The sequence below is a fragment of the Parasteatoda tepidariorum genome, chromosome 2, assembly GCF_982258835.1.
Source record: "Parasteatoda tepidariorum strain Cologne lab strain chromosome 2, Ptep-v5.0, whole genome shotgun sequence".
In the NCBI taxonomy this organism is placed as follows: Eukaryota; Metazoa; Arthropoda; class Arachnida; order Araneae; family Theridiidae; genus Parasteatoda; species Parasteatoda tepidariorum.
In genome coordinates, this window is record NC_141756.1 from 26,352,428 (window position 1) to 26,366,541 (window position 14,114).

The 14,114-nt window shown below is 33.3% G+C and overlaps 1 protein-coding gene across 2 annotated transcripts in view; it reads right to left on the bottom strand.

Moving 5' to 3' along the window:
* Positions 1 to 14,114, bottom strand: part of LOC107445100 (lithocholate 6-beta-hydroxylase) — a 42,593-nt gene that overhangs the window by 14,036 nt on the left and 14,443 nt on the right. For both annotated transcript variants that reach the window (XM_087157041.1, XM_087157042.1), the window contains exons 7-8: positions 3,482 to 3,627; positions 1,334 to 1,449 (exon numbers count right to left, since the gene is read on the bottom strand). In XM_087157041.1, the coding sequence (XP_087013167.1) occupies positions 1,334 to 1,449; positions 3,482 to 3,627 (262 nt within the window). The remainder of the gene's footprint in view (positions 1 to 1,333; positions 1,450 to 3,481; positions 3,628 to 14,114) is intronic.

The window sequence follows — 14,114 nt, forward strand, 5'->3', positions numbered from 1 at the left end:
CCTGAATGAATATATTTTAATTTATAACCGTCTTTGAACAGCCAATTCAATTTTTGGGTTTACTACTACTAATGTTCAACAACGTATGCTTCTAATTTTGAACCCAATCCTGAAGACAACTGAATTCCTGGATCAAGCATTGGGGAAAACTTGCCTTCCGGGAGGACGTTTTGATGGAACTAACCCGCATTTGCGTTGCATGGAGAGGAAGACCACGAGAACCTCCCAAGGTTACTCTGACGGCAAGGAAACTCTAACCCATGACGTCTACCATTAAGGATATTTCGCATCAGCACCGTAGTTGGTGCAAACCGGATGCGTAATTTTATCGATCAGTCACCGCTGGGATTAAACCCGGTTCACCTAATTATCTTCGGGAGGCACAGTTTCTGACAGTCAAAGAAATGCATACTATTGGCTGACCATCCTCATGCAGCCTATTTCGATTTGTTTGGATTGAAACCCTTTCTGTCGTTGCTAAAAGAAACTGTCTTTGAATCAGCGTGGTATTGGGTGTTCTGTGTCGACGAGCTATTAACTGGAGACATCGGTCATTATTTGCTGTGGTAGGACGTGGACGACCTAGCCCTGGACAATGTTAAACATGCCCTTTGCCTCAGATTCGATCTCAGTTTTCATTGACACCACTTCTTGCAACTTCGACTTCGTCCGCTACATTTCTTTGTGTTCATCCGGATTACAGGCTCAGGACAATGCGTCTAGCCATGAATTCGGGTAGATCACGTTATCGTGTCATTTATAAGTAAATTTCTCTCAAAACAAAAGTCGAAAGGTCTTATTTTACTACACAGGGAACAAAAGACAGCAGCTTTTGCAAAATCAAGATTTCTGCACTTAAATCCTTTTTCTTGTTTTTGGTTTTTGGTCCTTTTTCTGTTTACGTTTAATTTTCTTTTGTTCTTTTCTGTTATACTTAAGATTATGGATATTTTGCTTCGGCTTGATTATCCGAAAGAATCTTTGCATAATTTTGATAAATCCACGTGTTCCTCTAATTTTTGAGCAGCGTATTTATGAATTTTAAAGTGTATTCAATTCTAATTTCATCCATGGTGTGTTCACAACCCTGAAGAAATTCCCAACACCTCTTAAATAACCAAAACCTTGCTAGTGAGCCCTTAAAGTCTTCACCACCCACTGGAGAGAGCGATAGCGCTCGCTTCGGGAACCTATGCTCTAGCTAGTCTGAAAGTGGACAAAATTTCGATTGTAAGATTCTATTTGCGCAGACTCGAAAGTGAGTTACATAATAAAGTGAGTACGTAAATAAGCGGAAAAAATAAGAGAAATATAAACAATAAAATGAGCCTACTTGTTTTGTCCTTTTTCTTTCAGCTATAATCTGCGCAGTCACTTCACTGAAAAAGTTTGTGGAGGCTGGGTTGGTAACTGCTATCTTAAAGAAATTCACTAATTTGGGTGAGAGCACTAAAATAAATAAAAACACTTTATCAAACAACATCTTAACACTTTATCATACAGCATATTAACATTCATATCAACACTTTACAGAATAAGTCAAAACAAATCATAGGTTCTTTTATCATTCACGTTTTCTGTGGAAACAAAATGCGCCGAAAGAACAGCGCCACTTCAATGAGTGACTGTAATGTAAGAGTGCAATGTAAGGAGACAATGTAAGAGTGCAGTAGGTCGCTGATCTACTGCACTCTTACATTGGCCACCACGATAACCAATTATCAACCGATACGATTTTCTTTCGGTGAAGATTCGTAAAAGATCACGTGTATGTGTCTCCAGGTCCAACTGATTTGATAGTTCGTATCACAGTTGCTATCCAGAATAATTGATAGCAGCTAGACACCTGATGTATGCCACATAAGGGTCACGAGTTCGTGCCTGGAAGCCCTCAAAATAACCACAGTAGGGTACACGTTAAATTTGTCGCAGATGAAAATCCTATTGTTGGCTGTGGTGGGAAATTTAAGAGAAGGTGGTAACCAGGTAAGACGTTGTCCGCGTCCTCTGACCGGGGTCTTAATGACGTGGCATTCTTGCCTGTTAAAAGATCAAGCCCTAAAAATGGGGCTAGGTACTCAGCAGTGGTTGGGTGGTGCGCATGCCGTATAAGAAAAGAAGCGCGTATCGAATATTTGACAGGAATACATTCAAAACTTGCTTTTGCAAGAGTAAGCATTTTATGCGTAAAGCATTTACGAAATTGATACATTCATTTTGACTCAACCTGTCCAGTACAGTGCACAAAATAAAAAAACAAACCACCATCAATAACTTTTGATCTAATGATCGGATCTTCACGTTCTAGAACTCAATCTTAATGATTCAAAGAGACAATCTCAAATATGCTAATTAGTTATGGAGACGATGTTTTAAATTACGAAATCAGACTCAAAAACGTGCTTTTTCTGAAAACTTGCTTTTTTTCTCGATGGATTCGGATTTCCGATGCCCGAAACATAGGGGAAAGCCGTTATTTGGTAAATATGAGCCCAATAGTTTAGCCAGGAAAGCGGTCCAAAGTTTGAATCCCTTAACGTTAATTTTACTAATAATGCATATTTTGCCATATCTCGATAGCTTTTTTAAGCGAATTGAAAAATTATTGTACACAATTATAAAATTCATTTATCCAAAGATAATTCCATGCATAAAATAACTTTTAATAAATATTTATCATATTTAATAATAGTCGAAAAAATTTTGATTTATAAAGTATACAATTGTTTACATCAATTTAATACAATATTTTAATTAACATAATTTTACGCTACAAAATACAAACTTTTCGTGAAATCGGTCGAATGAGTCGTCCTGAGAAGTTTAATTTGAAAGAAGTGGTATTTTGAAAATTGAATTTCTCAAGTGTATGCAAATACAATTCGACAGATTTTGTTTATATTTTGTTGTTTGCCATGCAAAATTAAATTGCTTAAAATGATGTAAAAAACTGTATACCTTACAATTCAAAATTTTTTTCGACTAATATTAAATAAAATATAAAAAAATAATAAACATTTACTAAAATTTCTCTTTTGCATGGAATTATCCTTGGATAAATGAATTTTATAATTGTGTGCAAATATTTGTCATTTCACTTAAAAAGTTATCGAGATATAGCAAAAAACGCAAAAAGTAAAATTAATATTATGGGAACCAAACTTTGGACCGCACTCCTGGCCAAACTATTCGAACCATATTTCCCAGATTGTGGCTGCCCCCTTTGTTTCGAGGGGTCAGGAATCAAATCCGTCAAGGAAAAAAAAGTATGCTTTATCAGAGAAAGTAAGTTTTTGTGTCGGATTGGGTAACTTAAAATATCGTCTGCACTAATTAATAACCATATTTAGGGTCACCCCCTTGAACCATTAATATTGAGTCTGAAGATCCGATCATTAGATCAAAAGTTATTGAGGGTGGTCCGTTTTTAATTCTGCGCACTGTACATTCGGTTAAAAAATCATTGTAAATGAATACTTACGAAAAAGAAGCATTCTCCAACTGATCTTAGTACCAAAACCTTCTCTTGCATATCGAACAAATGTATTTTCTGGATCGTTGTGAGAATCTAATTTGGTCGAAAAGGCAGAACTAGCAATCACGTCCATAGTGAACGCTCCAAACAATCTATGAAATATCACGTCAACGTATAAAAGTGAACTGATTTAAAACTTATAACTTATTTAGCTGAATTAAATAAAAATTAACTTACTAAAACATTTTTCAAAGGTGTGATAAAAATAGATATGAAATAGATATTAAAATAAAATATAGAGGAAATCGATTATCTAAAGCAGTTGTTCTCAAATTGTTGTTCAGTGGAAGGGTTACAGTGGATCTGAGAGTTCGAATTTTTTTCACCATTTATTATTATTGAAACATGTACAGTACAGAACCCGTTATCCGGAAATCAGAAAACCGGAAAACCAAAAAACCGGAACGAAATTCGATAAATATTCCCGTTATTTTTGAAGAAAAAAAATTTTTTTCCTCATAAGATTTTGGGATTTTTCTTTCTTTTTTGAAAGATGTTTACCTTACCATCATTTTGGAAATAATCATTAGTATATTACTTCATCGTTTTTTCTTCTTTTTAAGATTATTTCCAAATATTTTTTTTTTCAGTTGAGTTTGACAATGAAAAAAACGGCTTTTTTTTTGCGATTCAGAAAACCGGAAAAATCAGTTATCCGGAATAGCGATGGTCCCGATCGTTCCGGATAATCGGTTCCCTACTGTATTTAAATTTATAGCTAATCCATTATTCACTTAATATTTCCGTTATTTTTATGACATCATTTAATTGAAATGCTTATGAAGAAAGAAATTTCAAGAAATAAGTCCCGCGATAAGGATTTGAAATTATTAGCCAGTAAATTAGCCAATAATCAAAAGTATTCGCTAATTTTCAAAAAACTTGGCCAAATGCAAATCATAAGAATTTTTAATGATAAATTCTTTCCCCATAGAAAACTATTTATATAGTTTGTTTCAGGCTTATATTATTTGGACCCAATTCTAATTGGTTATGCGGCGCACCTATCGAAAATTACTGGAATAGAATAAAAATTACTGATTTGTCTAGAAAAATTCATTTTGACGTAATTTTGAGGATCGAGTTATACATATAATTTTCTTTTCAATGGAAATAATCAGTCACAAAAACGCAATTTTTTTCGCCAAATTTACGATTTTATTGCATTTGGCGCAGGGCTAAAGAGAATAGAAGGGCTAGTTCACTTCGCTCTTAGAGCTGAAGCTACAATTTCCCTCCTCATGACGTCACTGTGTCCACAGATCTCAGAAGATCGCACGCACAGATATGATAACTTTGCATCTTTCTCTTTGTAAAAATAAGTTAGACATTTTCTGATTATGAGCTTTCAAACTTTACGTAATTAACACATTATTTCCGTTCATAAACATAGTTCAAAAAAACTTTCTTGGTTATTATATTAAAAAAAATACCATTTTAAACTTATAAAAATGTTTTACTAGTTGGCGAAAATGACACTATAAATACTTTATTTTAAAAAGTTCAGTTTTAACTTTAATTATTAAGAAAAATGAAAGCATATATCGACACTTTTTTTATCTACATATTCTTCTATAACTATAAGTTGAGTTAAATTTAGAATCCCTGATTTTAAAATATATCGTTAATAGCAATTTGTTCATACTTAATCATTAGGAAACATCAACCTTAAACGCTAATTACTGAAACAAAATAATAATTTAGGTTCATAATGACATTAGAAATTTTACGATTGTTTATAGATATTTAAATTTACAACGATATAATTTATAGATATTTAAATTGAAGAGAATATAATTTTTAAAAAAAATCATAAATATTTAGAATAAGTACATTAAAAAATATGTTATGAAATTAGGAGAATTTCAATTATATACTATATATTTTATTTATACTTTTCATTTACATTTTAATTTTCTTTGACTTTATCCATTTTTTAATTCTTTTCACCTGCCTTTCTTTTTGAAGTAACGAGGCGGTTTCTATTTAGATAATGAATTTTTATAAAAGTTATTCACGACGGAATAAACGTATTGCTATTTTATATTAACTGTGTCATTTCGGAATCCATTCTTTACATAGTTGTTCATTTACCTTAGGGAACACGCTGAAAATTATATTTTTTCCTTTTGTTTTTGAATCAGAATTTTTGCAAGTTGCAATCGCGCAAACTGGCATTTCGATAATAGTTTTAATTTCTTGTAAATTCACTGCAAAAACTGAGGAAAGTCATTATAGAAAATAACAAATGTCTTAGAATATCTCGCAAAAAGAAATGCTCCAATATTAGTTAGAGCTAGTAAGGCCGAACGCTCCGTTCTTGAAGTAAAAGTGCGAGTTTTGCGCCAAAGTGACGTCACTAGAGAAAATCGGAGGATTGGCGCGGCGCGAGTTACTTCAAAGGAGTGAACCAGCCCCTCTATTCTCTTTAGCCCTGATTTGGTGAGGTGGCTAATGCTCAGCTCCGGTCCTGAAAATAATAATTTTTCTAATAACAATTTAATGAATAAATTATGAAAAGTATACATGCATTTATGGAAAATTTCATTATTATTTCGCATCGAATAAAAATAACCAAATTCAACTGTGAATAATTAGGTTTCTCTTTTAACCAATCTCAAGGCTTATTCTTTTTTATTTTATTTTAATGGAAACCATATTTCAGCTCATTCATTATAAGTTTATGCATTCACTTATAAAATTAAGAACTAAACAATAGATGCAACTGCCTGACATAAAATCCAATTTTAATACTAATATTGATAAAACGATATGAGGAAAAAATCCCCTTCTTTATTTAATTCATTAAATATTTTCAAAATAGTTCATGAAATTGAGGTTATTACATATTTTCAAAATAATTAATAGTCTTTCGTTAACTAATACGTTCACGATTACGAATGATTTTTATTCATTAAAGTCTCGGGCTAGCAGTCCTGCCAAAAGAAGGTTGATCATTTAGGGTTAAGAAGTCGAAAGAAAATTGAGAGCCACTGATATAGAATCTAAATAAACAAATAAACTAAAAATTAAGAAAGTAGAAACTGCGTGAGCAGTTTCTGAGTTTCTGAAATGAAAAGAAAGAAAAACATGGTGTCCTGTGTAACGAGCCCTCATCCCCAGATGTCATCCCCCTCATCCCAGAAAACTACACCCAGATGGCGCCACTGGCGCATCAGAAGTATTAATTTTTTATTTCTTCAAAAACTTAAAAACAGTAGAAGTAGATGTAATGTTACTAGAGACGCGCCATGCAGCGCTAATACCTAACTTAATGTTTTCATCACTTTATAATCATCATTTACCATTTCATGTAAATTCATCTTCATCTATTTGTAATTAAAACCAATAAAGGTTTAGGAATCATCGAATTGGCGGTCTAAAGGTAAGTGGAACATTTTCCACTATTCATATTGAAAACAGGAATTCATTTAGATTGAACATTTTCTGGCGCCCGAACAGGGACCGTCATTAAGAGATTTCTTGTTTATTTTCGATTAGAAATTTAGTTTCATAGAATAGTGACTTTAAGTGTATAAATAGTTCGCTTATAAATTAAGATGGAGAAATCCAAACAAAAGCGTACTACGATAAGGTCATTAACAACTAAGTTATTAACCAAAATCGAAAACATTTATCAAGACGATAAGGTTACAATAGATGAATTGGATGAGTTAATGTCTGAATTAATATTAAAACAAGAACAATTGAAAGAAATTGATCTCGAAATTCAGCAGGGTATTACGGATGTAAATGAAATCGATGCAGAAATTATAAAGTGTGATGAATATTTGACAAATATTGTACGAAGTAAAAGCAGATTAAACAGAAAAATAGAAAAACTGTCGACTTCGGTAGTGTCATCTGAGTTAAATTCGAACATTTCTGAACCGAAGATAAACACTAATATAAGAATAAATGAAACTTCTTCTGTGAAACTGCCTCTTTTAACTATAGAGAAATTTTCTGGCGATCCTGCAGACTGGCAAAGATTTTACGATCAGTTCGAATCTGCCATAGATAAAAACACTGGTTTGTCGAATGTTGAAAAGTTTAATTACTTGAAAACATATTTAGTGGGATCGGCTTCAGATGCGATTAAAGGATTCAGTTTAACAAATAATAATTATGTATCAGCAATTGAAACATTAAAAGAACGCTTTGGCAAGAAAACGTTGATAATTAACTCTCATTTGAATAAATTATTGAGTTTAACCCCAGTAGAAAAATCAACAGATATTTTTTCATTAAGAAAACTTTTTGATTCTTGTCAAACTGAAATAAGGAATTTAGAATCTTTGGGAATTAACCAGGAAAATTACGGGGCTTTACTCTGTCCTATACTTATTAAATTACTTCCCTCAGATATAGTGTTAGAAATAACCAAAAAATATAGCAATGATGATGAGTGGAAAGTATCAGAGATCCTCGATATTTTAAAAACAGAAGTAATTAGCCGAGAAAAAGCCACGGCCTTGAGTTCGTCTATAACACGAGTTTCAGAATGTTCCCCCTTTCCCTCCTCAAAGCGTAGCAGTGGAGGCGAGAATTCGAATAAACAAAATAAGATTCGCATATCAACGGCGTCAGGTTTATTGAATGAATCGAGTAATAAGAAAAATAAATGTATTTCTTGCGGTAACGATAGACATAATTTATGGGATTGTGATGAATTTAAAATGAAAGAAATGAATGAGAAAAGGGATATTTTAAAGAGAAGCAGTTGTTGCTTTATTTGTTTTCGCTTTGGCCATACGGCTAAAAAATGCAGGAGTTTTGTAAAATGCGATATTTGTTTTAGACGTCATTGTACATTTATGTGTCCGGAAAAGAAAACAGATAGTAAAGTGGAAAGTACGGTTTTATCGAATGAAACTTGTAATCCGGAAGTATTAATGCAAACGTTAACAATTCGCTTAATAAACGGAAAAAAAGAAATAGTTATACGCGGATTGATAGACACGGGGTCCCAAAAGTCGTATCTTTTAAAAGAAACAATAAATAAAATAGGTTACAAACCAATAGGGCAAGAAAACTTAAATCATAGTCTTTTCGGTGGATTACAAAGAACTAATCAGCATAATAAATACAGAATTTTTTTGAGTGATTTAAATCGGGATTATTTTTGTAACTTTGAAGTTTATGATCAGGAAAAAATTTGTACAGAAATTCCTAAAATAAGAGACGGCTCGTGGATAAAAGAAGCGAATAAGTTAGGAATTAAATTTTGCGATTATAAAAACATGGAAGGGTCGAATTCAGAAACTAAAGAAATTGATTTACTTATCGGAGCCGACGTTTGCGGTAAACTTTTCACAGGTATTATTAAATCAGTTTCAGAAAATTTAATTGCATTCGAAACGCGATTAGGTTGGACACTTATGGGTAAAACTCGTGATCCTGAAAACAGTAATAGAACCAACACAGTTTTGTCCCTTCATGTGGCTCAGGCTAAAATTTCGGATCTCTGGAAACTAGATACGTTAGGGATATTAGACCCAGGTGAAAAAGAATCAAGAGAAGAAATTGCAAAAGCTACCGAAGACCATTTTAATCGCAACATAAAGGTACTTGAAAATGGGAGATATGAAGTGAGCCTTCCATGGATCTTAAATCACCCTACTTTGCCTGATTATAGACGTGTTGCTGAAAGAAGATTGAAGAACTGCGTTGAGTCCCTAAAGAAATCAGAAATATTAGAAGATTATGAAGCGGTGTTTAAAGAATGGCTACGAGAGGGAATTATCGAAGAGGTTAGCCCAGACGATACAGCCACCAATGAACATTTTTTGCCACACCGAGCTGTGATAAAAGAAAATTCTACTACCAAGATCAGACCCGTTTTTGATGGTTCGACCAAAATGAAAAATTTCCCCTCTATTAATAATTGTCTTGAAAAAGGACCTAATCTTGTGGAGCTCATTCCTTCAGTGATCAACAGATTTAGATTAAATAAGATTGGAGTCATTGCAGATATTCGAAAAGCTTTCTTGCAGATCCAACTGAGTGAAGCTGATAGACCTTTCCTAAGATTTCTATGGTGTGAAAATGGAGACCTTTCGAAGATCAAAATTTACCAACATAGAAGAGTGGTGTTTGGCTTGACTTGCAGCCCATATTTGTTGGGAGCCACCCTACGGTACCATTTGAAGAAAGCGCCAGAATCAATGCTGGAAACTGCAGTTAAATTAGAAGAATCATTTTATGTAGATAATTGCTTAACCAGTGTTGAAGATAGAGAACATTTGCACAAATTTATTACTGAATCACAGTATATATTGAAGAGAGCTCAATTCGATCTAAGAGGGTGGGAGCATAGCATCCTAAATTCACAAGAAGTAGCCATCCCTAATGAAGAAAGAAAAGTGCCAGTTTTGGGACTGATTTGGAAATTAAGTAATGATTCATTGACTTTGGACTTAAAGGAAACATCGCAGGCATCTGAGACTTTAACCAAAAGGAAAATCTTGTCTGAAGTTCACAAAGTATTCGACCCCATTGGTTACACGTGTCCAGTAACATTAAGACCGAAGATCATGCTTCAGGAGTGCTGGAAGCTAAAATGCACTTGGGATGCAGAATTACCATCTTCTATTAGAAAAACGTTTGAAAAATGGCAAAAACAACTAAGTCAATTGAAAGATATAACCATTCCGAGGTGTCTCTTGGACAAGCCTGAAGGTTCGAGAAATTTAAGTTTACATATTTTTTGTGATGCGAGCAAGGTAGCTTATGCTACATGCATATTCCTGAGAAGCCAAAACGAAGACTCGACATCATGTCAGCTCATTCAAGCTCGATCTCGAGTAGCTCCTCTAAAACCCGTCACAATACCCAGACTTGAACTTTTATCCTGTACAATTGGAGCTAGACTGGCACATGGAGTTAAATCAGACTTAAGACTTGAAAATATTCCAACATTTTTCTGGTCAGATTCAGTAAATGCCCTCTTTTGGATAAAAAGGAATGAAAATTGGGCCCCTTTTGTTTACAACAGAGTCCAAGAAATCAGATCTCTCAGTTTGCCAGAAGAATGGAATTATGTTCCCGGAACTCTTAATCCAGCTGATCTTCCCTCGCGAGGATGTTCTGCAGAGCATCTTAAGCAATCTAAATGGTGGGAGGGCCCTATGTGGCTGAAAGATCCACCACAACTCTGGCCAAAAGATATTATCGATCCAGATTTGGACATTATCAACGCTGAAAGAAGAAAAACGGTAGTGACTTCAACAAATTTATTCAAAGGACAAATTCCGTTATATGATACTTTAACATCATATCGAAAAATGATAAGAGTAACTGCTTGGATTTACAGATTTTATCGAAACATCAAGAGTGCTGCGGATGAACGAAATCTCGAAAAACAGCTGACTATTGAAGAAATGAAAGATGCTGAAATGGTCATTTTAAAGTACGTGCAGAACAGATGCCTAGCAGAAGAAACCAACCCTTGCTATACTTCATTACAAACTATAACGGATGATGAAGGCCTTATACGAGTTAGAACAAGAATAGCCATGAAGAAGGATTTGAGAACATTCAAGTATCCTATTGTTCTGCCATCTGACCATAATGTCATTCACTGCCTTATACTTGATAAACACAAAGAACTAAAACATGCCGGAACTCAAATTGTAATGTCAGTTCTAAGAGAACAATATTGGATCCTCAGATGCAGAAAAACTGTTCAACGAGTGATTAAAAAATGTGTCATTTGCAAAAGGTTCAGCGCTCGTCCTACAGAAGTCCTAAGTGGTCCTCTACCTGAAGATCGTGTACGAGAAGCATTGATTTTCGAGGTCATTGGAGTGGATTTGTGCGGACCACTCTTTTTGAAGGATGGAAGCAAGAGTTGGATCGTGCTGTTCACCTGTGCGGTTTTCCGAGCCATTCATGTTGAGTTAGTAACTTCACTTTCCATGGATAGCTTTCTGTTGGCATTTAGAAGGTTCATAGCACGACGAGGAAGACCCGCTACGGTTTTCTCTGACAACGGCACAAATCTGACTCGAGCGGCTGCAGATCTGAAATCAGTAGACTTCGAAAAACTAAAAGAGTTTGCTACTTCGAAAAAGATTCACTGGAAGTTCAATCCTCCCTCTGCACCCTGGTGGGGTGGATTTTTTGAAAGAATGATTGGAATGCTAAAATCAATTTTACGGAAAGTCCTTGGAAGAGCAAACCTTCTCTATGAAGAGCTATACACAGTCATTTGTGATGTTGAAAGCATCATAAATTCCAGACCACTTACGTACATCTCAGAAGATCTAGAGGACATGATACCATTAACACCTGCCATGTTTTTGCACGAACTTAAAGAATCTGGAGTACCAGATATTGATCTAATTGATGCCACCAGGATGAAAAAACGATTTGCCTATCGTCAAAAAATTCGAGAGGACTTAAGAAAACGCTTCCGAATTGAATATTTAGGACAACTTAAGGATTTTGCCCGTAAAAAGAAAGACTCTCAAGTTAAAGAAGGAGAAATCGTTCTCGTAGGAGACGATAACAACAAACGCATCAATTGGCTTTTGGGCAAAATAGAAACTCTTTACCCCGGCAAAGATGGAAAAATAAGAGTGGTGCGCGTAAAAACTCGGCATGGGTCATACTTACGACCATGTCGAAAACTTTATAGACTTGAAGTGACTAATTGAGTTTCGTCATGACATTCGTCGTCCAAAACTCAAGGTGGGAGGATGTAACGAGCCCTCATCCCCAGATGTCATCCCCCTCATCCCAGAAAACTACACCCAGATGGCGCCACTGGCGCATCAGAAGTATTAATTTTTTATTTCTTCAAAAACTTAAAAACAGTAGAAGTAGATGTAATGTTACTAGAGACGCGCCATGCAGCGCTAATACCTAACTTAATGTTTTCATCACTTTATAATCATCATTTACCATTTCATGTAAATTCATCTTCATCTATTTGTAATTAAAACCAATAAAGATTTAGGAATCATCGAATTGGCGGTCTAAAGGTAAGTGGAACATTTTCCACTATTCATATTGAAAACAGGAATTCATTTAGATTGAACATCCTGGATCCCGATTAGAATTTAATAAATTATTTGCGATGCATGCGATTACACTTAACTCCTCCAAAAATTAAAATTTAGGGAAATAATTTTCACACGTTCTATTAACAATTATAATTCTTCAATTGTTTTCTTTTAAATCGTTAACTTAACAATAAAATATTTAATTTTTGTGAAAAAGGTGAGAATAACAAAAAAATAGAATGAACAGTTTCTGTCATTTCAAAGTAGTAAAAAAAAAAAAACTTCTAAAACACGCAATAAAAATTCAATCGTTTGCAACTCTCCTTCTTCTTTGAACAAAAAATCATCAAATCTATAAACTTTGGATTTTTTTCAAGCTTAAATTAAATTAAATTGAGTGATAATTGTAAGGGCACACATACCAGGATCGGCTATACTGTGTCACAAGTATGGCATAATATGATTTGAAAATCAGAGCTTTTAAACTAAGTATGGATCAAAAACAAATAAATAAGATATACTAACTAATTGGATTTTATCTGTATCTTAAAATTCTCTTTACATTTGAATTAATTTCTCTCAATTTTTTTCTTCTATTCACCAGCAGTTTGAATGATTAATATTGTCCATTTATTTTAAGAATGTTGTATCTTTACTCCTAGGCAATTTTGCCGCTAATAAAAATAGGCAAAAAATTTATAGTATGAAATAGGAAATTTTAACGTTGTTTTTCTGAGTATACTCTGAGGTCAATTGTTTTTAATTCACCAAGTTTGATATTTGAAATAAAAGTTTAAAATCCAATATTTTTTCACATAATTAATTTTAAATATCATTTCAAAATGTTAAAATATCTACTAAAATAAGGAAAAGATAAGTTCTTTTGTAAGGTATCCAACAAGATAAAAATCGACAATTTCGTAGAAAATCTCGATTTTTTTTTCTTATCAATATTTAAATTTTAGCTCGTTAGCTCGCCAAAACCCTTTAAAATTTTTATCTCCGATCTTTCGAAATGAAGTTAGTTATTTTTTCGTATGCTGACAGACGAAACCGGAACTAAACGTACAAAAACGAAACTAAAATGTTTTTTTGTTTTGCTATAATTATTGGAGCCCTTATTAATTTGACGAAATGATGTTTATAGTAAAAATAAAAATTTTTAATTTTCGAATTATTTTCATGCATTTTAAATGCATTTTCTAAAGAACGTAGAGTTTGAAAAAATTTCTTAAAGCAAATACACAATACAAAAAATGTTTGAAGATTTTGAAAGTAAATTTTGTATAATATTAGAAATTTTTTGAACTAAAATCTAAGGTCTAAGTTTCAATTTGTTATTTTTATGAAGCTTTAGAATATTTCTTTGAAATTTCAATAGCATTTAGAAAAAACTATGAAATACAACTAAATACATTGTTTAGAAATTTAATATTAAACAATGTAGTTAGTTCTATTTCATTGTTTTTTTTTAAAAAAATTTAAGATTTTTAGTTTAAGTATCAGGTAATCACACTATTGATTTAGAAAAAATATATTTTGAAATTTATACATTACGGTTTGCTGTAGCG